Source organism: Xyrauchen texanus, chromosome 45 (assembly GCF_025860055.1).
Source record: "Xyrauchen texanus isolate HMW12.3.18 chromosome 45, RBS_HiC_50CHRs, whole genome shotgun sequence".
Taxonomy (NCBI): domain Eukaryota; kingdom Metazoa; phylum Chordata; class Actinopteri; order Cypriniformes; family Catostomidae; genus Xyrauchen; species Xyrauchen texanus.
This window is the reverse complement of record NC_068320.1, coordinates 19,108,603-19,135,315: the sequence shown is the minus strand read 5'-3', so window position 1 is coordinate 19,135,315 and position 26,713 is coordinate 19,108,603. Positions and strand designations below refer to the sequence as shown.

General features: G+C 38.7%; 2 protein-coding genes across 6 annotated transcripts in view; one reads left to right on the top strand and one right to left on the bottom strand.

Annotated features, from left to right (window-relative positions):
* Nucleotides 1–26,713, top strand: part of LOC127637503 (uncharacterized) — a 123,596-nt gene that overhangs the window by 17,823 nt on the left and 79,060 nt on the right. Inside the window, exons 17-38 of the mRNA XM_052118593.1 lie at nt 811–857; nt 3,611–3,739; nt 5,458–5,658; nt 7,869–9,323; nt 9,428–10,207; nt 10,348–10,692; nt 10,883–11,107; nt 11,423–11,945; nt 17,324–17,638; nt 17,929–18,249; nt 18,470–18,784; nt 18,945–19,268; nt 19,358–19,675; nt 19,899–20,195; nt 20,324–20,398; nt 20,654–20,909; nt 21,125–21,349; nt 22,466–22,545; nt 25,212–25,268; nt 25,388–25,456; nt 25,576–25,644; nt 25,985–26,047. Of these exons, the coding sequence (XP_051974553.1) occupies nt 811–857; nt 3,611–3,739; nt 5,458–5,658; nt 7,869–9,323; nt 9,428–10,207; nt 10,348–10,692; nt 10,883–11,107; nt 11,423–11,945; nt 17,324–17,638; nt 17,929–18,249; nt 18,470–18,784; nt 18,945–19,268; nt 19,358–19,675; nt 19,899–20,195; nt 20,324–20,398; nt 20,654–20,909; nt 21,125–21,349; nt 22,466–22,545; nt 25,212–25,268; nt 25,388–25,456; nt 25,576–25,644; nt 25,985–26,047 (6,489 nt within the window). The remainder of the gene's footprint in view (nt 1–810; nt 858–3,610; nt 3,740–5,457; nt 5,659–7,868; nt 9,324–9,427; nt 10,208–10,347; nt 10,693–10,882; nt 11,108–11,422; nt 11,946–17,323; nt 17,639–17,928; nt 18,250–18,469; nt 18,785–18,944; nt 19,269–19,357; nt 19,676–19,898; nt 20,196–20,323; nt 20,399–20,653; nt 20,910–21,124; nt 21,350–22,465; nt 22,546–25,211; nt 25,269–25,387; nt 25,457–25,575; nt 25,645–25,984; nt 26,048–26,713) is intronic.
* Nucleotides 1,969–26,713, bottom strand: part of LOC127637399 (EF-hand calcium-binding domain-containing protein 4B-like) — a 107,928-nt gene continuing 83,183 nt past the window's right edge. For 3 of the 5 annotated variants that reach the window (XM_052118436.1, XM_052118437.1, XM_052118435.1), the window contains exons 2-5: nt 3,810–3,993; nt 3,573–3,719; nt 2,793–2,883; nt 1,969–2,610 (exon numbers count right to left, since the gene is read on the bottom strand). In XM_052118436.1, coding sequence (XP_051974396.1) covers nt 2,488–2,610; nt 2,793–2,883; nt 3,573–3,719; nt 3,810–3,949 — 501 coding nt within the window. In that variant the 5' untranslated portion in view covers nt 3,950–3,993 and the 3' untranslated portion in view covers nt 1,969–2,487. Of the gene's footprint in view, nt 2,611–2,792; nt 2,884–3,572; nt 3,720–3,809; nt 3,994–5,411; nt 5,586–24,322; nt 24,889–26,713 lie in introns of those variants that run through there. The other 2 variants (XM_052118434.1, XR_007969722.1) reach the window with 2 other exon arrangements.

Sequence of the window (26,713 nt, the reverse complement as noted above, 5' to 3'; positions counted from 1 at the left end):
GTGTACTGTTGACACGAGAACTGTTACGTCAGACAATTCAGTCTGATTTGTGAACTAGTTGGAGTGGTTAATTGCAAAGAAGAGTTGGCAAAAGCAGATATCACCAGTCATTTTGATTCTGAGTGTCAGGCACATCTGAGAGACAGGTTAAGATAGAGTAAGGAGTGGATCAGTGTTGACTCGAGACGTGAACAGTTAAGATTGAGTCCAATTTGGTGAACTAGTTCAACTCGTTCACTAAAAAGAACCGGTTCAAAAGAATTGATTTGTTCATGAACTGGACCTCATTACTTATAGTTTCTAGTACATTGGCTACATACCTGTCTTTGTTTTTGTCATGTCAGCCACCTCGGTAATCATTGTTATACAGCAGTCTACATTCAAGTGTATTGGTTGACTGAGTGTGCCGCTGTGCAGGTGTGTTTGCTCAACACGGTGAAACAAACTCTTGCAACGTCTACGACATCAGGGGGTGCCACAACTGCTTGCAGACAGAATGCCCATTTATTTCTGGTTCATAATTTTTATTTATGTATTTTGTTCATTGCATCACAAATCAAAAGCCATGAACTCGGCTGGACTCCCGAGTCTCGAGTCCGAGTCTGTGACAAGTCCAAGTCCATTAAAATTGGACTCATGATTCGGACTCGAGAACCCCAACTCTACTGTGTACATATATGTTAACATGTACATTAGACATGAGAACTGTGTAAACAGTCCCTTAAAGGAAAAGGGATCCATGAAATTAGTATTTTACAAATGAGCGTGAATTTTTATTTTCCATGTGATTTGTTCTCACGTGTGTTTCAGAGGGAGTTCAGGAGGAGTATGATGATGTGAAGAGTGTCAGTGAAGATGTGAGAAACCTGATTGGTAGGTGATCGTAACAATTTTGTTATCTTTCATTTTTACATACATTTAATTAGCATTTTTATTGTCATTTTTCTATTTTTATTTTCTTAAATCAGACTATGATGATGTGGGGGAGGAGTCGAAGAAATGAGGGACAGTAAGACTCATTGGCCACACCCACTGCCTCTGACATCATATTACAGTTTCTGGATCTGAGAAGAGTTTATGAGAACATACAGTGTTACTGAAGATTCAGTGTCTTCATGTTTTTGTTATTTCAAATATATTTGTACTCAACAATGCATGTATTTTTATTTAGTTTATTATTGAATTGATTTGAAAAAGTGATCTTATATCACTTTGAATTTTATATTCTGATTTTTTCATGTTCTTTCATACCTTTTTAAATGAAATTAAATGCATAGCAGAAATGTTTGACTGATTTCTTTTTTGTTATTAATATTTGACCGTGTATTAATAATAATGATGCTATTTACTTAATTTGCCTGATTAATAAATAAGCAAAATTTACTGGACATGTAATTCACTTGATATCTAAAAAACAGTTGCTCAAAGGAACAGCAAAGTTTGACAGTTTCACTGTTTCAATGAAATGAACAGATATAGGAGAAATTATTTTAAACAGGATTCGGCAAAATTCTGAATATAATAATTGGCTTTCTTTCAACTGATGAATTGAATTTTAATTTGATTTGTCCTCATCCCATTGTAAGTAAAATTTTGAACTGAATTGAAATGAATAAATTCAACAGACGCACACGAGTTTTGTGACAAAGCATAAATAATTACATCATCCATTACAAATTATGTCTATTTATTCTCTGATATGTAGAACATATTTTCTTCAACACTGTCAAAACAATTAACACACACACACACACACACACACACACACACACACACACATATATATATATATATATATATATATAACTAATTAAAATTTGGCCATACGGCACCACACAATGTCCAATACATTGTGATTAAGATAAATCAATAATCAAACATTTGGTATAAATTATAGAAATTAAAGTTAACTTATTAAATATAATTAAATTAAGATGTAGAAACAGTTGAATTTGAGTCGTCATTTACTCTCATGTTCATGTCAAGTACTTTTGACTGTAGTAATCTCTCTCTGTTTTTTTCCTCTTTTGAAAAGTTGTGGAAATGCAATAGTGGATTCTTTTCTCAACTGTTGGAGCAAATAGCTGTGGTCTCCCATTCACTGCTAAAGAAGTTTATCCTGCAATAGTTTACTTCTGCATTCCAGAAAGTGTCCATTAGGATGTGAGAGATGTTCAAGTCATGTGTCCTCTTAAGTATCATTGCAGTAATGTTGATAGTTTCACAGGAGGTTTTCTTGACCCTCTAAAATCATCCCTTCTGTGAATGTTCTAGCTTAAGACAAATTGTAAAACTCATGGGTTGACGTAACGGCTTGTAGCCTAAGCTTTTGCTTGATGACCTAGAATGTTGTGCTCCATTCATGGAGATGTACTCAGAAAAATTTTCATTCATACTTTAACATTTAATAATTACAGTTCAGTTTTAAGTCTGGTGCTGGTCTGATCATTTTCTAGTTTCCTGAAGCAATTTTAAGATTTTGTATGATTATACGTGTTCGACTGCAGCACTCACCCTCCTCTGTTTCTGAAAAAGCTGCTCCAAATCCTGTTCTTTACTGCAGAGCTTCTCCTGAAGTTCTTGACGGCGCAGCTGTAGATTTTCAGAGTCCTGGAGGAGAGAGAATTATAGCCCAATTGTAATCTAAAAACTCAACATTTCTGTACATCCTAAAACATGAATGATGATACCCAAACATGATGAATTGGTAAAGTTTTTCAGGAATTTAATAGTCTCTGAACAAACAAAAACAAATGCACAGTACATGCAGCAGTTCAAAGGAATGTGTTTACCTTCAGAAGTGCTCTATCTTTTTCATTAATGATCTGTTGCTCCATTTCCTCATATAATCTGAGAATTTCATTGTCATCTTTGGCTGCTTTCCTATTCAGTGAGAAAATGGCATCATGTACATTCTTTCAATGTAAAGATACATTTAATGCATTAATTTTGCATTAATAAATAATATGTAGAATAATAAACAATTTTTACAATAAACATATTGTCGCTGTCTCAGACTGAGAAACCTTTAATAAAGTACTGATATAGTACATTTATAACACAAATATGCCTTATGTAATAAAATACCACAAATTCTCAATTCTCATAGTATTCACATTCCAAAACACTGGCTAAGACCTGCACATCCAGTTGGCTAATAATTAAAGTGCCGTAAGATTTCATAACAAAACATTGGAGCCCCACCCACACTCTTCATGAACACTTCTACTTCAGGTTACCAGGGCAATAGTGAAGTTTTAATGCACATGATATATTTTTTTACACAAATTTGGTGAGAACATCCTTTAGTCTCAAAAAAGAATGCTAAAAATGTTCACTCCTAAGCTTAGTGGTCACTGGACAAGGATATAATTGCATTCTATAGAGACTTACAATAAGCCTCTAAACTCTGGGATCAGGGATTTTTCACAAGTGACATGGAGAAGAAAACAAAGCAAATTATTGACTCTTTGTATTAAACAAAGATTACTTTAATCAATAGATCGAACAAGACAGAAGAACTGCTCCAAAATCGACCTGACTTCATGTTGCGTAGAGAATCAACATGTCACCTTTTGAGGGCGCTCTCCATGTGCTTTCTCTCTTGTAGTGCCTCTTGGATTTGACATGTGACACGGGCCAAAAACTCCTCAAAGTTGGACAAGAGGTGAGGCTCATCTTTCCTGAGCTGAGTCCAAAGACTGCGGACCTCACTCGGGCTGAATCAAAGAGAGAAAATGTTTGTTATGGTTTGTGGCAATACAAAGCTTATTTTTATCGTAAATGCAAGCACTTTAGTCAATACTGACTCTTCAAAGACAATGCTAGAGCCCAAACTCTCCATCAACATGCTGAAATGTCTCTCTTCCTCGTCCTCATTCCCTGATAGCTGTACGTCACATTGGTTTTGTTGCAGAGCTTCTGTAATCTTAAGAGAGGCTGCAGGCATTAGATCCTCTGTCTTGGAGAACCTCCGTCCATGAAGAAAGTTACCTGGGGAACAGTTACAGATACAACAAATCTATGATATTACATAAGCTGCATTACTGTAATACATGCAAATAAGATTCAGATATTTATTATGCAATTGCACCATGTCAGGGACAAAACTTTCACGTTTAAAGGAATGTTCCGGGTTCAGTACAAGTTAAGCTCAATCGACAGTGTTTGTGGCATAATGTTGATTACCACAACAAATTATTTTGACCCGTCCCTCCTTTTCTATAAAAACTAAAAACTAAAACAAACGTTGAGGTTACATTGAAACACTTACAATGGAAGTGAATGGGGCCAATTTTTGGAGGGTTTATAGACAGAATTGTGAAGCTTATAATTTTATAAAAGCACTTACATTAATTCTTCTTTTAAAACTTGTGTATTATTTTAGCTTTTATAGTCGTTTTAGGATTGTTGACATTACATTGTCAAGGGAAGGAAGTTGTCAAATTGGCTATTTTACACAGAAAAGGTCAGTAAGTGATTTTATCACACTAAAATCATGTTTACATGGATATCTTTTATGAATTGTGTATATACTGTTGAAACAGTGAGTATTTTAACATTTACAGATTTGCCCCATTCACTTCCATTGTATGTGCCTCACTGGAACCCAGATTTTTGCTTTTTTTTTAAAAAAAAGGTAGGATGAGTAATTTTGTGTTAATCAAAATTATGCCACAAATGCTGTTGATTGAGCTTGTATTGAACCTGTAATATTCCTTTAAGTTCTTTAATAAAGTAAATAATTTACAAATAATTTTGCTTTCTTCATGCATGATTTGGTGTGAAGTGTTCATCTTGTCCCAAGAATATAAACTCAATAAATCCTGAGGAAAACTCTCTCAGGGTGAGGTAGCCATTTCGGTCAAGGTCTAGGGAATCAAAGACCTTTTCCAGTTCTTCAGCAGAGAGCGGCAATTTTTTGTGTAGCCTCTAGAGAAAATAATGGCACATATTTTGTATGTATAGATAATAGCTAAAAAGACGATAGAAAGACAATACAGAGACTGTAACTTTGAATAGACATTTAAGATAAATCTTGGTACGATACAATTATGATTAATATTTACATATGAACACTATATTGCTATTGTAACAATATTACTGTAATACCAATTACAGTTGCCTTTATTACCCAATTAGAAAATATCCAGTTATTACATTCAAGCTTACAAATGCATCATTTATTTTTAGAAATTGAACAATACCCTACATCAACCATTCCTATTAACCTCCGTTTTAAATGACTCTATGAAAACAATACATCGCATTGAATTCAGCACACTGTAATGAGAAAAACAAGACAATAAGAAGACCTCTTTAACATCCACAACAAACTTCCATAAAGAGCTTGTGTGTTTAAAGATGTGCTCGAAGAGGATAAGGAGAGCTCTGTGAACAAACATTTATACCCTCAAATCAGTGCGTGTAATGAATCCCTTTCCCTCACTGTCACAGTTCTGGAAAAACTCTTCTCCCTTGTCCAGTATAGCAATGTTTCCCCAACCTGATTCCTTCTTCTCCAGACTTTTCTTTGGCTGTGGCAGCCGCTGGCTCTTATCCTTGTCTGAGCCACTGCTGATGACCCGAGTGGCTCTAACGTGTTCAAACTCTGACATGGTTCCAACTCTGTCCACTAAAGCGTACCTTGACCAAGGGGTCAGGATGCAATGTAGACAAGAGGCGTGACAGTACAAATGGGACAGAATCCAAAGCTAGATCCAGTACTAATAATTATCCTGATTATTTCAGGATTCATAATTCATTGTTGTCTTGAACTGAATCCTTGCTGTGGGTCCTAGATGGAAGAAACAGAAAATGTATAATATGATAACAATCCTCCTAAATCTTTTGGGATATTAAGTCTTTGAGTGGTGAAATGCAGAATTAAGCTGCAATAGTATCTTACTTGTGTGTATGTACAGCAGAACAGATTTATTTATTCAGTACAACAATACAGTCAAACAATTACCGTTTAAATCAAGGGTTTACATATTAATAGGTGTTGCATTGCATTGTATTTGTGTTATCTATGTTATTAATTTAATGCAATGTGTAATTTTACACAGATTATTTGTCTACATGTACAGCAATAAAATACAAAAATGGCAAAATATGCAAAGGACTCAAATGTTATGAAAAGTAATGAAAGATGTGAAAAAAGAAAACCCTTAAAGATATTCTGACATCATTGTGAACTTTCTGATATTTAGTTACCTTTTATAAGACATTTCAAAATGATCTATTACTGCAAGTAAACTGACAGGCAACACAAAATGATTATAATGATGAGTGACCTGTCACCTTGCACTGATGTCCCACCACCACCCACTCAAAGTCAAGGGGGAACAGGAAGAGGTTTCTATGGTGACATTTCCTGTTTTATCAGAAGTTGCTGTTAAGGTTTGAGGTGGTTTCCAGCATTTTATTTTATTATTATTTTTTTTTTTCCAATTAACTAATTAAAAAAATATTATTTTCGATTGAACTTTTACACAGCTGACACATATTTAGATTGTATGGCTCACACAAGGGGGTGAAAGCTTTGTGTAATTTAAGTAATTTAAATCTAATTTACGTTCAATACATTAACAGTATGAAACTTGAATTAATGAAGCTTCGACTCAAAATTACAAATGAACAAATAACATTTTATTGTAGCTCCTACAGAGAGAGAGAGAGAGAATAGAAAATAATTTTACAGCTCTTACCTGACAGCAACAAGTATTTACACTTCCTTCGACACTCTTCTTACGTAAAGAAAGATTAGTTAGAATTATTTTATTTTAATTGAGTAAAGCACTGAAGACTTGTAATGGTGTGAGAACTCGAGTGACGAGTTTAAATGACGAGGGTTCGCGAGCATGAGTGTGAGGTCACTGAGGGGGCGGAGCTTCAAATGTTAAGCTCGCTGTGATGCAGATGCTGCACCATAGAAATCTATACGTAGATACCTAATTAGCAGCTGTTTCTATGGACCGCGATACATCGAATATATTAAGGCGAAGGCGAACATACTGAAAATGAGCACCAATTCATTTAATTCATTATAAACTATTTCCACACAAAATTAGTTTATGCATTTAAAACTTACAACCATTAACTTAAATTCAAACAGCTCCCCTTGTTGACCGTTTCAAGATGTGCCGCGGTTGACGCATCCGAACCAGCTGAATGAGGCATCTATATGTGTATCTCTATGTTCTGCACACTCTAGATATCAAGCAGTATTTCAAAGACAGTATTTCTAGTATCTGAATATTTTGTGTGACACTGAAAACACATGTACTAGTTGGAACTTTGTAGCCTGATTTTTTATATGTTGGGAAAACGCGGCAATACACCCAGTGGGGTATAAAAATACGATTTTCTGACATTTTCTGTTCACAGACGCCGCCAATTGAATGGCCATGCTTTTGTCCACGTAAAGCTATTGAAAAGCTATTAACAGTCCACAAGGAATGACCGTGTCAAGACAAACATTTTATTTATTTATTTATTATTATTATTATTATTATTATTGTTATATTTTAATGTGAGAAATCTCAGTCTAATTGCTACTGTAGATCATTCTGGTGAATGATAATGTTTGCTAATTGTATGGACACTACAAGACACTGTACTGGACGAAGTGCGCTTGTGCATTAGTTCTGCTGTCCAGCGTGCACATCCTCCCCCGCCAGGTTGATAATATAGTTTGTTGCATGTAGTTGCATAAGTTCATTATACTCGGAAAGCTTTCTGTAATAAATACATTCGACTGGATTCAAAGAACGGACTCATCACTCATTTCAACATGGTGTCAGAAGATATGAAACGGATCTATCGCCTGTGAGTTTCACACGTTTTTTCTGAGAAATAACGTCAAGTTAAAAGTTACGAATAAAGACGTGATGGCGGATGGATTTCGCAGACCAGATCCCCTCGTTTTTGACGGGAACCTTGCTGAGAATTGGCGGATTTTTGAACAAGAATATGATATATTCATTGCAGCGGCGCACTCTGACAAGCCTGCCAAAACAAAGGCATATATTCTCCTCAATCTAGCAGGAGCGGAGGCCATCGAACGTGAGCGTTCATTTGTTTACACAGCAGAGGTGAGGGCGCCAGGTGAAGCTGGAGCCGTTGTCGTTCCAGCTGAGTCTAGAGAAGACCCCGAGTGTTTGAAACGGAAATTTCGGGAGGTATGCAACCCTCAACATAACAAAACTATGGAGAGACACAAGTTTCATTCACGAAATCAAAAGCAAGGTGAGACTATCGAATCTTACATAAGTGATTTGAGGATCAAAGCTAGCAGTTGTCACTTTGGAAACCTGGCAGATGAACTGATATGTGACAGAATAGTATGTGGCATCAGAAATGACAGTATAAGAAAGGCTTTGCTACGTGATAGTGAATTAACTCTAACTAAAGCCATTACAATCTGCCGCATTTATGAGATGACTGAGGAAAATAATAGACCTCTAGCCATGCCCCAAACAGCCACCACTGTTGACGCAATTCAGCCAAATCCCAGTGGGTGGCAACAGAGGTCAAGATATAAATCTCAAGCAGTCAAATACGAGACAAAATCCATTACAAACTGCAGCAATTGTGGAAGCAGCAATGCTGCACAGAGAGACAAATGTCCTGCTTTTGGCCAGCAATGCCATAACTGTAAAAAATTAAATCATTATAAAAAATGCTGCAAGTCCATGTCACACCGTCAAGGCTATGAAAAGAAAAGTTATGCAAAACACAAAGACTATAGAAAACCTGTGTACCAGTTAGAGCTGGAAAAGCCAGACAACAGTGCCAGTGATGACACTTTTTATGTGGATGGTGTCAAACTCGACGACAAGTGTGTAAACACCATCACTCCTCAGACAGAAGGAAAGGATGAAGGATTTGTTACACTGCACATACATAACAAGCCCTTTGAGATGAAAGTTGATACAGGTGCTAGGTGTAACGTATTGTCAAAAGATGCCTTCCAACTGCTTGCTGGCGGTGAGCGACCAATGAAATGCACCAAAGACACCAACTTAGTGGCTTATGGAGGCAGCAAAATAGAGACTACTGGAATAGTTACACTGCCTTGTTGCTTAGATGGACAGCAACACACACTACCTTTTTTCCTAGTGGACCGAGATGTAGTGCCACTACTGGGATTTCGTGCATGTGTGCGCTTAGGAATTGTCACAATGAGCCCTCACGTTCATCAGGTCAGCACCGAGAGCGATGCTGATTTCACTAAACAGATTTTCGCACAATACAAAGATGTGTTCAGTGAGGAGCTCGGAAAACTCCCTATCACATACTCTATGACACTGGATCCAACTGTACAACCAGTGGTTCGGTCCAGCACACCGCATCCCAGTGGCAATGCAGACACGAGTCAAAGCCGAGCTTGACAGCATGCAGAATAAAGGCGTCATAACCACAGTTTCTGAACCTACTGACTGGGTTTCGGTCCATGGTGGCAACACATAAAAAGGACAAACAAGAAATCAGACTGTGTATCAATCCAAAAGACCTCAACACTGCTCTGAAGAGACCCCATTATCCAATGCGTGGCGTTGAGGAAGTTGCGACCCAGATGTCAGGTGCTACAGTGTTCTCTGTGCTAGATGCAAGGAGCTCATTCTGGCAAATACGTCTGGATCACAAGTCATCAATGCTGACCACATTCAGCACACCTTTTGGCCGCTATAGATTCCTTCAGTATGCCTTTTGGCATAAGCTCAGCAAGCGAAGTTTTCCAGCTTCGATGGAACAACTGTTTGCTGGATATCCGTGTGCTATTATAGTAGATGACATCATCATAGGAGGTTGTGATGCTATAGAACATGACGCCAATCTAAAACAGGTGCTCGACCGGGCCCGAGAGATAAACCTCAGGCTGAACCGTCTCAAATGCAAGTTCCGCCTGAACCAGGTCTGTTATGTGGGTCACATATTTACAAAGGAGGGCCTAAAAGCCGACCCTGCCAAGACTGCAGCTATCACAGATATGCCAGTCCCTCAGGACGTCCCAACCATGCAGCGATTCCTTGGTATGGTGAACTATCTTGGGAAGTTCATCCCAAACCTCAGCGAGATTGCAGCGCCTCTGAGACAGCTCACACACAAAGACACTGCATGGAGCTGGTTTCCTCAGCATCAGCAGGCGTTTGACCATCTTAAGTCATGCCTATCCAGTGCACCAGTCTTATCCTACTATGATGTGAGAAAAGCAGTTACACTGACCTGTGATGCGTCATGTTCACGGACTTGGTGCTGCATGTTTACAGGAGGAGAGACCAGTCAGCCTATGCGTCTCGTACACTCACTGACACGGAACGCTGATATGCTCAAATCGAGAAGGAGCTGTTGGCAGTGGTGTTTGCATGTACCAAATTCAAGGATTATGTGTATGGGAAGCCCACGGTCATTGAAACCGACCATCAACCCCTCGTCACAATCCTAAAGAAGCCCATCCACACTGCTCCTGCCCAACTGCAAAGGATGCTACTACAGTTACAAGCCTATGATATCACACTGGTCTACAAGAAGGGTAAGCACATGTACCTAGCCGACACCCTATCACGAGCTCCAAACAAAGCTGTCTCACAATGCCCAGCTACCAATAACACATTTGAGGTGATGTCGGTCAGCTACATCTCAACTAACCGACTAGAGGAGCTCCGGACCCACACAGCACAGGATCAGGTGCTACAAATTCTTAGCAAAACCATTCAACACGGATGGCCTGACAAAGAACGCATGGCGTTCACCCATCCATACGTTCATTCTTCCCTTACAGAGATGAGCTGGTTGTGGAAGATGGAATAGTTATTAAGGGCCACAAAACAGTTATTCCCCACTCACTGCACCGGGAATATATCAATATTGTACATAGAGGTCACCCAGGCTTAGAGTCAACCAGGCGCAGGGCCAGGAGCACTGTTTTTGGCCGTCAATGAACAAAGACATTGCAGAAGAATTGCTATCATGCTCCGTCTGCAACAGCACCAGACCACACCAGCAGAAGGAACCTCTACAGCCACATTCAGTTCCAGCTTTGCCATGGTCTACAGTGGCTACTGATATGTTTGAGTGGCACGGACAACAGTACCAGGTGCTGGTAGACTCGTACTCAGGGTGGTATGAAATCGACCTTCTCCGTGACACAACTTCAGCAGCTGTGATCATAAAGCTGAAAAGGCATTTTTCTGTCCACGGAACACCCCACACCCTAATCAGTGATAATGCGAGGCAATACACAAGCCAGCGTTTCAAGGATTTACGCTGAGCAGTGGGATTTCATTCATGTTACCAGCAGCCCGGCATATCCACAGTCAAACGGACTGGCAGAAAGAGCAGTCCGTAGTGCCAAACAACTGATGGAAAAATCTCACAGAGATGGGACTGATGTGTATCTAAATCTGCTGAACATCAGGAACATTCCCGTGACCAAGCATTGGGCTCACCTGCAGAACGTCTGATGTCACGGCAGACACGCTCAACTCTTCCTGTCAGCACCAGACTGCTGGAGCCAGCCCTGAAGAACACAAAGCGGGTCACTGCCCAACTAAAAAATAAAAGACTCATTCAAAAGCGATACTACGATGCATCAAGCCACCCACTACAGCCGCTTGCAGAGGGACAAGTTGTTAGGATGCAGACCATCAAGGGACACGACCACTTGGGCACTGTGAAGGAAGTGTGCAAGGAACCACGTTCCTACATCATCGAGTCCGATGGAGGAACCTACAGAAGAAATCGTCGTCACATCCTTCCTGTTGCTGAGCCACCACCACGACAGATCAACTCTGAAGACTTTGATCGTCAGTATGCCGGTCCAGCTGCTCCAGACAGTTTCCCATCCACACCACATGCATCTCAAGAGACCCAGGTAACACCTCTGCCCACTAGCGAGCAGCAGAGGCCTGCTGTTCAATCTCCAAAGAAGGTAACACTAGGTAACACACTGTATGTGACACGCTCAGGTCGTGTCTGCAGGCCTAATCCAAAGTATGAACAATGAATATTTAGCTGTTATGGGCTGCGAGCCAAAGACATTGAAGAAAAAAAAAAGAGAGAAAAAAATAAGACTATTTCTGGTTGTAGTGCTTAGCATAAGCCTTATGTTTAAAAAAAATATAAAAAAAACAAACAACCTGCATTTAAATATTTTGTTCATTTGATATTGTGTTTAGCTACCACTTAATGCAATGGATTCACATACAATTGTTAAAATGTTTTGTATGTTAAAAGACAAGTGTTTCAATAGAAAATGGAATTGTTATAGTTTGTAAGTTAGTGTCTATTTTTAATATTCTGTTTGCCGTAGAAGACACTAACTAAAGAAAGGGGATGTAGATCATTCTGGTGAATGATAATGTTTGCTAATTGTATGGACACTACAAGACACTGTACTGGACGAAGTGCGCTTGTGCATTAGTTCTGCTGTCCAGCGTGCACATCCTCCCCCGCCAGGTTGATAATATAGTTTGTTGCATGTAGTTGCATAAGTTCATTATACTCGGAAAGCTTTCTGTAATAAATACATTCGACTGGATTCAAAGAACGGACTCATCACTCATTTCAACAGCTACAGTGCTGTGTATCATTATGTCACACTGTGTATTAGAATATATTAGAGCACCAGACAGACAAAGAACATAAATAATGTAAAGTGAAATTAGATTGACGAGAGAAATCAGAAATAAAGCTTTTAATGTAAGTGACAAGTGAGATGCTCCCTCATGTGGTAACTCAAGGACAAGACACTTGACTGCTCGTGCCAATGATGACATCTCTGCCCATTGCAAAAACCTTGAGCACAGAATGCGGAAGTTGGCCCCACATTTAATGCAACATTTCCAGCACAATGTTGACAACTGCATTTTCAAGTATTCAGTGGGCCAGAACCATGCGTTGGAACAGTGTTTCCCAACCTTTTTCCTGCAACGGCACACTTTTTACGACTAAAAAATTCTATGGCACATCACTATCCCACATATAGGCAAACCATCGTCAATATTTTCCCTTTTCAAGAACTTGTCCATTATTTCTGTCCGTCTAAGTAGCGTGTTTACTTGTAATGTTTGAAATTCGGCTATGCAAAAAAAAAAAAAAAAAAATCACAGGTAGGTTACTCTGTGTGAGGTCACAGGTGGCAAAAGCGCTAAATGAGTAATGACAAAACAACACATTTTCTTTTCTAATTTGTAGATTTGTTCTTGCAATGCCACAACAAATTACAGGGATGCAAACTCACAAGGGGCGAAAAAGTTACGACAATCACTGGTCCACAAATGTTTTTTTAAAGAAAAAGCTAAAAGCACCAATTCCAGCTATTTTAGTGATTCACGTTTACAATTGAACAGAATTAAATGCAAAATAAAGGGTATTTTGGAGAGGCTTGCTTCTATTTCACATATTAAAAAAATACATTTAATTGATTGGTTCAGTGACTCCTTCTGGAAATGTCACTAGGTGGCGACACATGAGAGTCTTTTGTGCTATGAGTGAGTCACTGAATTATTGTGTCTTTCATGACCGAAATCTACCAAGAGACTTTATAGTGTTTAAGCATTACAAGAACAAAAAATATCTATAAACTTCTTTCAGTCTGAGCATTATTTTTCATCCAAAAAGACAATAATAATTTAAGAATAGTGAGTTTCAATAATGTCCTTCTCCTTTATTAAAACTTGCATGGCTACAAATCTACAGACTTCAGTATGAGAATTATAAACACAAAGCAGATCTACAGTATCATGTTAAATTAGTTCAATAACTGTGATCTCTGATAGTCCTAAATGATGAGGTAATATTTAAATAATTCAATATCTTCACAAATTTGGACAGTTTTTAAATATTTCTTGTTGCTTATTACTCTCAAATACATTATGGTGAAGCAAAAGCGTGTGAAAAACACTGATGTAAAGTCACTTCACAGACTTGAATGTATTCTGCAGCGCTGACACGAGTCCTGTGAACGACCCTTAACAGTATAAATATCACTCACTTTTGCACATTAATCATTGCTCTGCACAATCACAAAAGTGACCGATTATGGCTTCAAAACTTCTAATTTCTCCAAAAGGTGAGGAGTTTGGATCCCTGAAATAATTTTTTCCCATGCATTTATTTATTTTGTGGAATTTTCCACAGGACACCTGACAATCTTTCATGGGACAATAGTTGGGAAACAAAGCATTAGAAGCCTCTGACAGACAGTTTACACACCTGTAAAGGTTTATGGCAAAACAAATTTAACGGATGTGCATATTGTGAATATTTGAAGCACACTTGAATTTTATATAATATTTATTGCACAATAATATTTTGTATTTTAAGTATCTACTATATATACATACACATATCTTTTCCTTATAATAATTGTATTGCACATTGTACTGCACATTGGAAAATAAAAAGCTTTGACTTTGGGTAAAAGATACTTGCACTCACATTTCTTTTTCAAAAAGGATCACACAACAGTATGATGGAAAATACAAAACTTTATTTTGCAATCTCAGACCATAGTCATAAAACTGAGACCAAGGCCAAGTACTGGAAACAAAAAAGTTTGTCAGTGTACTATATTCACACTTTTCCTATACATTGCATACATATGCACATGCTATATTATGTCCCACTGAAAGGGCACTGTACCAATGTCTGAATTAAAGTACTGGCATAGTTTATCCCTGAGATGTTTGGCTTGTGTTGTACTGTTGATTGTGTGTGGCAGGGAGGCCTGCTGTAGGTCAGGGCCTTGCCTCTATCTTCCTGGGACGGTGTCATTATCTGGTCCTTCCTGGTCAATTCCCGCCATGTTCACAACACTCTGCACGCAAAAAGGTGTGCAGAGCACAGCAAGTCAAAACAATGTCCTCCACATTGGCAGTGTTTTGAATATTAATGGTGGTTACAAAGACTCAAACAGTTTGTTAGGATGCCAACTGCATTTTCTACCACCTTCCGAGCTTGTGAAAGCCTGTAATTGAAGACGCGTTGCTCTACAGATATGGATATGGCTTCATGAGGTACTCCTTCAAGGGAAATGCCTCATCTGCCACAATGCAATAAGGAGCCAGCAGGTCAGATTCAGGTAGTGGTGCAGGGGCAGGGATGTTCAATGTTCTGTTCTCCAGTGCATCCTGCAGTGAGCATCCACCAAACACTCCACCATCTGAAATCCACCCATTGCAACCCACATCTACATACAGGAATCTGCTATTGCTGTTGACCAGTGCTATTAGACCTATGGAAAATGTATGCTTGTAGTTGTAAAAAGTTGATCCAGTTCCTGGTGGGGGGAAAATGCTGATGTGTTTCCCAACCAGAGCACCCAGGCAATTTGGGAAGTTCCTCTGAGCCTGGAACCCATCGGCTACTTGCTGCCACTCTTCCACTGTCTGGGCACTGAAAAACAAGAAAATAAAATTTAAAAAACAAAAACTAATTTCATATGTCAGACCCTTGATAACTCGTAGTCATCTGGCCATGTTTCACTGTCCGAATGCATTCAAACTCCACGATAAATATCAAAGTATATTAAAAAAATAAAACAGATATAACATGCATACCTTCAGGTATTTCTCTTTTAAGACCTGGTAGATTGCTGCAGAAGTTTCATGAACGAATTGCCGAATTTGTTGACATTCCCACGCAGAACTGGTAAGAAAGGCTCTTGAAGCTTTCTCATTTAAATATTGGACTGATAAGATCCTTCAGCATGAGGAACTGAACAGAAAGAAGCCGAACGAAATTTTTTAAACTCAGAGGTTTCAGTAAACTCCAGCTCTCGACAGATTCGGGAAAGCCCATTGAGCCTGTCTCCGGCGTATCCATTTGCAACGTATTAGACATTACCGATATATCACGTATCCGTATGTGGTGAGCGAGATCTGTGTGGAAATAGTAAGCAAACACTGCTTTGTTTATGTTTTGTATCCCAGCAGTCACTAGCTCTTCCGTTTTCCCGTTTTGAATAACGAATACAGATTACTGCCATCCGCTGGTGCGGAAAGGTATTACCTCTCACGCAGGCGCAGAACGGACGTGTCAGTTGGCCGTCGGGTGTCGTCTTTGCGGTGTGTTCAAGAGCAATTTTTTGACCCAGACGCAGGCGGCGTGAGCCGACCCCACAATCTGCATTAGTCGGCGCTATTGTTTTGACTTCGGTTTGGTGTGTCACGACCTTCAGTAAATGTGTTTCTGCCATCTTCTGGATGAGTAACGCATTGCAGCAGTAACTGCTGGTCTATAGAAAGCACGTTTATGCTGCCATCTCCTGGATAAAAAAATGTATTGCTGTATTTAACAGATACAGTATTGAAGAAATGCCCTTTGAATTAAAACTATATTTATTTACAAATCTTGTCTGAATTGCCCTCTATTAATTATACAGAATAAGTTCAGATCATTATATGGTGCACTTTCTTTTTTATCGTACAATTGGTTAGAAGAACAGAAAAGACTGGCAATTCCTACTTGATACTATGCACTTTATCCCATTAACAAAAAATATGTTTAAAATATCAAATGTATTCACATTAGTGAAGAGTCAATATTTGTGAATATGAATAAGACTATTTGTTGAAGTGTTTGAAGTGAGCAGTCATCTGTGCTTGTGTCTCATGTGTGCAGGTGACAGACTTTGATGCTGAATATAAACTGTTTCTGTAAGATCAAACTCCTTTAAGATGTGTGACTTTATCTCTCCACACTGACTTATAACAGACATGTGTCTCTCCTCAGTAAAGTGTCTCTTCATGATGGAGGAGGAGTTTTGTTCATTAGCACTGACACTTTATTGATATATATGGAGAAAATACAAATGCTGCCTTCTGATTTGTCACTGATTGTGTTTGAAGATTTCTCCTGTTCTCTCTAATAAGGCAACAGTGAGTGTCATTGGCAGCAGCAGTAAGTCTCTCTCTCTCTCTCTCTCTCTCTCTCTCTCTCTCTCTCTTTAGGGGATGAGAGCACCCTGTTTCTTCAGTGTCTCTGAGGGAGAAGAGGAGAAACTTGTACTGAGACTGAATTAATCAAACTGTGTTGAGTAAGAGACATGAAGAACTGTTTGACACTCGTTTTACTGTCTTCAGTGGTTACACGTATCACAGCTAGTGAGTAAACACTTTGGGTCATGAGATAAATTATATATTTTCTATATCTTTTCTGTTTTGTAAATTTGAAGTGAATTTAAATGTATCTTAAATGACTTTACATATTTTCTTCTGTTCTATATTTCTCCTATAATATCGCATTATTATTGTGTTTGGTGTCGTGTTGTTGTTGTTATTAGATGGTTATTTTATGATGTATTTCTCATGGACAGACAGTGTTAACGTGAGACTTGTGAACAGTAACAGCCGCTGTTCTGGTAGAGTGGAGGTTCTTCATGATGGTCAGTGGGGAACAGTGTGTGGTGATGACTGGAATAAGACAGATGCTGAAGTGGTCTGTAGAGAGATCGGCTGTGGAGAGGCTTTAGCAGCACCACAGTATGGTTACTTTGGACAAGGATCAGGACCAATCTGGATGGATAATGTGCGCTGTAGTGGATCAGAGTCTACACTGAAGGACTGTGGATCATTAGGATGGGGTGTTAATGACTGTGATCATCGTTATGATGCTGGAGTTATCTGCTCAGGTAATCTGCTCAATACATCACTCAGTTATTGCATCACTAATCAGCCTTTCTTCCGTAAACTTCACATATACATTAATAAATACTTGAATGCATTTTTTTTCAAAGTAATTGATGTAGCTGCTGAGTTTTCATTAAATATTAATGTTGAAACAACTTAATTAACAAATTTTTAAACTAAACAAATGTAACTGACATCTGTGTAATATCATAGACACAGTAACACAGATTAACACTCAATGCCTTAACAACTCTAAAGAAAGTGTATTTATGTTTTATATTAATTTAATCAGAAACCATAAACTACGGAAGGTTTACAAGACTTGCTGATGGACCTCATCTGTGTTCTGGGAGATTAGAGATACTTGATGGAAACACGTGGGTTTCAGTGTGTGATGCTGCCTTTGACCAGCAGGATGCAGAGGTTGTGTGTAGAGAGCTGGACTGTGGGGCTCCTGTACAGGTGCTGGGAGCAGCTGCTTTTGGCAAAGGAGAGGGACAGATGTGGACAAAAGAGATTCAGTGTAGAGGAAATGAATCACTCATTCGATTCTGTCCATCATCATCTTCAAGAACCTGCTCCCATGACAAAAACGTGGGACTGAAATGTTCTGGTAAAATGGCAATGTTTCAACCTGTGTGTTAAGTAATCAAATTCATCATATAGAGTAAATACTAAACATGCAGCACTAAATTATATTTGTTTTCTCAATACCATCTTATGAACTGTTCTGTTCTTCAGGAAACTTATTTGGGTTCAGCAGGACTAAGATTTACTCAAAAAATGTCTGTTCTCTTCCCTTTATTATCCTTCAATTCTATTTATTCGTCCAGGTTACTCTGAGCTTAGACTGGACAACGGGCCAGATAACTGTTCTGGTCGAGTGGAGCGTCAGTATTTCAATGATTGGGGAACAGTATGTGATGGATGTATGGATATGAGAGCTGCCAGTGTCCTCTGTAGACAGCTGAATTGTGGGATTGCTGTGTCTGTTGTGGGAGCAGACTGGTTTGGAGAGGGAAGTGGTAAAATCAGGGCTGATGTGTTTGATTGTCAGGGGAATGAAACACAACTCTCACAATGTCCCATCTCTTCATGGAGTCGAGCTGAACGTTCTCATAGACGAGATGTTGGAGTCATCTGCTCAAGTGAATATTTTACACTCAAGCTCAGATATATACTGTTTCTTCATAACATTAATATATTTATTTTCAGTTTCCTCTCACCTGCACATCAGATATGATGTGTTCCTTTATTCACATGAACTAACTTTCAGTATTTAGGTAACATTTCAGAACTTCTCTTCAGATTCGTCTCTGGCTCTTCATGATGGGCGAGTGCGGTTGTCTGGAGAGAGAGAGTGTGAGGGGGAGGTGGAAGTTTACATCCATCAGGTCTGGAGAAGAGTTCTGCTGGACTCCTGGAGTCTCACTGAATCCTCTGTGGTCTGCAGACAGCTGGGCTGTGACTCTGTGCTGAACTTCTACAGCTCCTCTTCATCCAGTCCTGAACACAGTCATGAGTGTGTGATGGGCTTCCAGTGCTCTGGGAGTGAAGCTCATCTGGGGAACTGCAGCTCTCCACAAACTCTCAACTGCAGCTCCACACAACAGCTGTCAATCACCTGCCTTAGTGAGAACAACAATATCTGGGCATTTTCATTCACTGACAATAGATTTATATAATTTAACATGCATTTCTCTCTCTGTATCTGATCTCAGGTCGTGGGTCCATCAGGCTGGTGGGTTCTGGAGGAGACTGTGCAGGGAGGCTGGAGGTTTTTCACAGCGGCTCATGGGGGACAGTGTGTGATGACTCCTGGGATATTAAAGATGCCCATGTGGTGTGCAGACAGCTGCAATGTGGAGTGGCCCTCAGTAACCACCAGGTTCCAGCCTGGTTTGGTCCTGGTTCTGGACCCATATGGCTGGATGAGGTGAACTGTGAGGGGAATGAGACGTCCCTGTTGAACTGCTCTTCTCAGGTCTGGGGAAAACATGACTGTCATCACAAAGAGGATGTAGGAGTCGTGTGCTCAGGTAAACTGTACACTGCAGTGATGTGTATAACTGCTGTTTAGTAACATCAAAAATTATTAAAAACATATTTTAACTTCACAGTTAATGATATCTCTTTTTGATGTTTACCTCCATCCATTATATGTAATACTTATTGAGAATGACTTTAGGATGATTTGCTTTATAAATCAGAATGTGGTTGGATGAGAGTAGAAGTTAATTCAACAAATTATTTTGCATCTAGAGTTCAAAGAGATCAGATTAACTGATGGTTGTGAAGGGAATGTGGAGGTTTTCTACAATGGATCATGGGGTAATGTATGCTGGAACCAGATGGACAGAGACACAGCGAGTCTGATCTGTCAAGAGCTGAACTGTGGAAGATCTGCCAGTGACCCCAGTAACTCACAAGGACTAAAGTTAAATTGGCTGGATCAATTTAAATGTCGTCCACATGACTCAACTCTGTGGCAGTGTCCATCTTCAACCTGGGGACAGAATGACTGCAGTGAAGATGAAGTGGCCAACATTTCCTGCTCTGGTAAGATCATTTACAATTATTTGAGATGGTTTCAGTGGTTGTGATTCTATAAATATGATTTCTTTTTTTTCCTTTTTTATTTGTAATGTAAATTGGGAATTAAATTGTTTAATGTTATATAATCTCAGAGGAGAGTCGTGATTCTCCACACAGTCTTCTGACATGTTCTACCTCACAATCGCCTCACCAGAGACAGTGTTCAAGTAAGTGTTTCCTTTTGTCAACAAATATGTTAAACAAGACAGCTAAATATTTATTACTGTAATCCTGTGTTTTCTAAATGTATTTTTAATTTTGCACTTGAACCCTGAATTATTGTATTCAAACTAAATTGTAAGTTTATTAATTATTATTCTAAATTATATATTTTTTTTTTTTAGGATTTCTAGTGTCAGTTTCAATGTGTTTGTATTGTTGTAAATGGGTTGATTAATTGTTGGTTGATGTGTGTGATTCAGATCATGTTCCTCTGAGACTGAGAGGAGGGAAGGGCCGGTGTTCTGGGAGACTGGAGGTGTATCATAACGCTGTGTGGGGTTCAGTCTGTGATGATCAGTGGGACATCAGGGATGCTCAGGTGGTCTGCAGGCAGCTGGGTTGTGGAGCAGCACTGAGTGCTGATGGGAATGCAGCCTTTGGTGCTGGTGAAGGTGTTGTGTGGCTGAACAGAGTCGAGTGCAGAGGGAATGAGATTCACCTGTGGGACTGTCCTCTCTCCTGAATAACCACACTGACTGCTCACACAAAGAGGACGCTGGACTCACCTGTGCAGGTGAGATTATTACACTGTTGAAATCAGAACTGCCTGCCTATAGAGTAATTTGCCCAATTTATTTATTTGTTAATTTTAGTGCTAACATATTCATTATGTTGTTTTCAAGATGACAATCATTTCAGCATTTTTAATGTGTTTGTTTTTACATTTACAGATTTGTCTGTGTCCACTACTCCTGCCCCAACAACATCAGCTTTTCCTCAAGTTTCAGAAACAACAAGGAGACCAGCACGATCAACATCAATCACTCGTCCACAAAATCCTCCATCATCTCCTCTCTCCATTCCTCCAGTGGTTTTGATTGTATTGGGAGCTGTGCTCTTACTGCTCTTACTGCCACTCATTATACTGATTCAGCAGAACAGAGTGATGAGGAGAGGTACGACAGATGCACACATCATATACAAGTTCAATTCTGATACAATCAACTATCTCAGACACCAAAAACAACCTATTGATTTTTTTTTAATGTCTGTGGTGTAACTGTAATACTGTATCTTATTCAGTGTCTGTTGTGAACTGACAGCAGGTTTGTCTGTCTTCACTCACAGCTCTCTTTAAGTGGAGACACAAGACTCTGAGTGAAGCCGTTTATGAGGAGATTGATCACAGACACACAAACAGACACAATCACTTCAATCAGAGGGGTGAGACATCATGAGAGAACATTATTTAAAGCTTTAATTTGTGAAATATGTTTATTAAATACAGAAAAATGTTGCCAGAAATGGAAAGATATGTTCACAAGCAAACACTTCAGTAACTTATATGTTAAGATCTGTGACACCAGTGAAACATGGAAGAAACGGCATCCTCCAGCTACTGTATAATTCATAGATCTGTCACATCATCTAAATTATGAAGCACATTAGTGTTAAAATCTGATCCACTGAAGGTTTAATGTTATCAATCAGATCACATTCTGCCTTAATAATTCAGATCATATGTGTAAATATTAAAGTCAATATCTCTCATTAATGTTATGTTGGAGAAAGTGTAGATGAGAGCATTTATTATTAGTGCTGTTAAACCTCCTGTTTAAACCATCACAGAAAACCACAGAGATGCAGGTGCATGTGTGTGTGTGTGTGTATCAGTGAGTGAGAGAGTGGGGGTTAATTCTTGTATTTATAGGTACTGCAGGTGTGTGTGTGTGTGTGTGTGTGTGTGTGTGTGTGTGTGTTTGCCTCATCCTGTGTGTATTTCTGGAAGCCAGCAGTGAGGAATGGGTTCATGTGAGGATACTCGTGTGTGTGTGTGTTTGCAGAGTGCAATCAATGTGGCATACAATTTTTTAAAAATTTTTACAAATCATTCCTTTTTTTAAGGAGATTAATATTGGTGTTTCAGTACTTTTTATTATTTTTAGTGTTTTACTGTCGTCTGATTTGATATTGTCTGATTCTCACTAACTCCGTGATCTCTATGATCCAGTGAAAAGAGTGAAATCTTCAGGAAATGGTGATTCAGTATGTTTGTAATAAACGTGTTTCAGACTGATCTGCTCTCATTTAACAGGAAGTCTCATCTCTGAAGAACAGCATTCTGGGTATGAAGATGCTGAACTTCTCTCAGGTTAGAGAGCTGATGAGTGTTGATTCATGTCACATTTCAGTTGTACAGTACATACATCACTTGCAAATTCATCAAAGAAATGTAATTCACAAACTCTACCACTCAGGGCCGGCCCAGTCTCTTTTGGCACCCTAGATGAGATTTTAGATTGGTGCCCCCAGAACAAAAAAACACCAAAAAAATAAAGTGCAGTAAACTTTAGGTCCCTTTCAGCACACTAAAGCGCAACATTGTGAGGTTAGTGCCATCCACGAATGGGTCAATCTTTTGCAATCAATCTTTGTGCAAAATAAATCAAGGATCTGTGGTTTCCAAACTGCACACATCTGGACTTCTTTGTGGCAAAGTACCATTTTTAATACATTTCAGGAATAGTATCATTAATATGTTTAATAATGGCAATAAATTAAAAACAGACAAGATCAGATGCCAATAAAAATAATTTTATACTTCACACTTTTCATTCCTCCTCCAGTGCCCAGGTACTCTATGAAGATCAAATTTCAATGATAAATGCTCTTTTGGCATTTTCCATTAACAGGCAAGTGCCAGCTTTACAGGTCCCAAACAGAGGTTTCTCTACAATTATCTGATGGACCCATTTGTAAACTGTCCATCATGGTCTATTTTTTCATCAATCATATTAGTTTAAATTTCCCTGATACATAGTATATTTGATGTTTTCTCCGTGTAGTCAGCAAGTCAACATTTTCGGTTGAAAGTGACAATTCATGGCAAGCGCGAGTTTAATGAAACTGGTGTCCTTTTCAATAATTAGAGTTGGGGAACACTCTTTTAAAAGTGTACTTACATTATTGATATTTCTAGCTGCAGAGCAATCTGGTGATCTTTAGACAGACAAACAATGTGCAGGCAGAGAGTGGGACACAAGCGAGCATGAGATAGCGGGCGGGCACACGAGCAAGCAAGATATAGAGAACATTTAAAGGGTCATGAACTGGATAATAAAAGTTTCCTTGATATTTAGACATATAAGAGGTAACTGTACCATAAAAATATACTGTACATTTCAGAACTCAACTTCCTCCTCAGTCTAAATAGAGCATTTATAGTAGCCACCCTGCTGAAACATCTAGTTTTGAAATCTGTCTGTTTGTGACGTCATGAAACCTTGCTCATTTGTATTTACACATCCCACAACATGCGTATTCAGACCTTTGGCCCCGCCCACTGGCGCACAGTTCAAGTCAAGAGAGCAGACCTTGTGTGGCTAACTATTCCAAACATAACACCTAAGGGGCCCATCTAGACTATTTTTGAATATATTCCTGCACTAGACAGACATCTTTGACAACTTGATACATATCTTGTGCCACTTTTAAAAGATGCGGTGTCAAGTTACAACTCTGAAAGGGAGAAGCAAATCTCTCATTCAGCTGATGCCTCTTGTTTATTTGAGCACAAACGCAACATGGACGCATTCTTTAGCACATCTGTACAATTTTTAATTGTTGGTGTATGTAAACATAGGACGTCTTTGATGATGGACATCTTTGACAATGGACGTCTTCGACCCTTTCGGTGTGTTTCTGCTGATGTGCACCTCAATGCAGCTTCAGTGTGTATGTGCGTAATTTCAGCATTCTTTGGACAATGATGTGTTGGTTTTTATCGGCTCATGTCAGTGTCGATTGCTTGTGAACAGACAAAATACGATTCCAGCTTTGCAAAGGAACTGTTATTGAAGGAAGGGGCCGTTAAAAACACTTATAAGACGTAAGTAAAGCGTTTTATTCATGAATATTTCATATGTCATGACTGTTTGATAGTTTATGGTGCTGAGTGTTAACAGTTGTGCTTGAACAGTTTAATATATTCAGATGCAATGTGTTAGATGTGCGTTATGTGTAAACCTTGATATTTAGTTTTAAAATGTTCTTCTGAATGAGTTTGCTGAATTTGAGGGGCTGCATCATGTTATTCAATCAAAACATTGACCGTTTACGATGAAGTTTTAAGGAGGCATTTAGGCCAAAACCGAGCGTTTCTGACTGAGGGTTAAAAACAGGGTGGGAAATGATAATATATTACTAAATTGTGCAAAAAAACTTTCTTGACACTATCAGTGGACCTCAGGGAAGAATTTATTTTTATAAAAAATAGCACTTCATGACCCCTTTATAAAAGCACTTTGAAAGTGTGTGCCCTCTGAGGCAGCCGCTCAGCAGAATAATCACATAAGGACACGGAAACATTTAAAAGTAACAAATATACTGAATGTACAGTGTGATAGTCCTACCTGTAGAGAACATCTTAATATGAAGACAAAGTTAAATCCCGGACCGTTTATTTTGAAATCCCAGCCAGACGCTTTTTCAGGTCCTAAAAAGAAGAGAATGGACGTGTGGTCACCTTATGTATTCATTTATCCATAAAGTAATGATGTTGGAGGCACATGTTGCACAACACAGGTGTAGAGAGGCACACAGTCAACATGAGAGGTCACACTTATGAAAAAAATAAAAAACCTCTCGTGCGGCGCCCCCCTGTCATTTTGCACTCTATGCAACCGCGTATGTTGCCTATGCCACAGACCGGCCCTGCGACCTCTGAATTAAATATTTGACCAATGACTCAATGCTATTGAAATACTGCAGCTTATAATACTAATATACTAGAATCTCCTGCTCTGTTCTCCTGTTCAGAAAAAGAGTTCAAGACTGAATATTATGATGATGTCACCAACGGCAGTGGCATAAAAGGTCAGTGACATTGTTTTTAACTGATCACATGATTTCATTGACACACGTTTTAAAAAATTGGTGGCTTTATGACCTGTAAAGAATATATTTTGTTTAAAAAATAATTATTTTCAATGCAGAAGAGATGGTAAAAGTAGTCACTCCGGGATACTATGATGATGTCATCACTGATGGACTGAAACCAGATTGTGAGACCAGTGAAGTTCTGTTATTCTATAATGACATATTTTGAATAATCTCCTTATCTGTGTACTAAAGGATAAAATAAAGTTTGTTTGTTTGTAATGGAATCTGTTTCATGTTAAAGTTGCAGAAGACTCACCTGAGAGGTACGATGATGTCATCACCACAGGACACAATTTTAATATTAAAAAAGGTATTTTATTATTTTATTGCATTTATTAAATAATATTAATCTAAAATCAAGCCCAGTATAAATAATCTGCAAGATTTCTGACTTAATGTTTTATTTTTTGGCTTATATGGAGTGGTGGTGGCGTAGTGGGCTAAAGCACATAACTGTTAATCAGAAGTTCGCTCCCCACAATGGTGGTGTTCGATCCCCACAGCCACCACCATTGTGTCCTTGAGCAAGGCACTCAACTCCAGGTTGCTCCGGGGACTGTCCCTGTATTAAGTGCACTGTAAGTCGCTTTGGATAAAAGCGTCTGACAAATCCATAAATGTAAATGTTATTTCTTCATTTACATGTGCAGTGGACACACCAGAGAATTATGATGATGTCATCATTAATGGACACAGCTCAAAAGGTGTACTCGGTGAGTCACAATGTTTGTATTATTACTGTGTACTAGTGTTGGGCATCGAGTCCACCTTAGTCGAGTCCGAGTCTTTAAACAATAGAGTCCGAGTCGAGTCCGAGTCCAAAACAGGCCGAGTCCGAATTAATCTGTTCATGAATCTGAATTAAAATTTTAACCGTAAATCAACATCAATATTTTAAGCTTATTTGAACTTTCAATATAAATGTAACAAAAACACCTCTATATTTTATGATTAGTTTCCTGCTGAACCATCTTCAAATGTGCTTTAGGTGTATGAAGACAAAACTGTCCTTCAACACACTTCCATTTGCGTTCTGTTGACATTTCAATTATTTGTTGCTCTTTCCCCTCCATCAAATATAGACTGAAGAAAGTGAAAGATGCGATAGTCATTAAAACATAAAGTTATAATTATTTCTACTTCATTTTCAATTGTCCTTTCAAATTAGTTTATTATTTCTTTAGATGGGGATCATTTTAGATAAAACTATATACTGAGATTTCTTCATATCTGCCGACTGGTTTGGGAACATAATGAGTCAGCACAGTATTAATTAGCATTGCTGAGAAGTTACATCAAATGCTACATCTGAAAACACTGGTAAAGCCCAGTGCTAATATTAGAGCCATTTAACACAGACATGATTGTTAATTGATGGA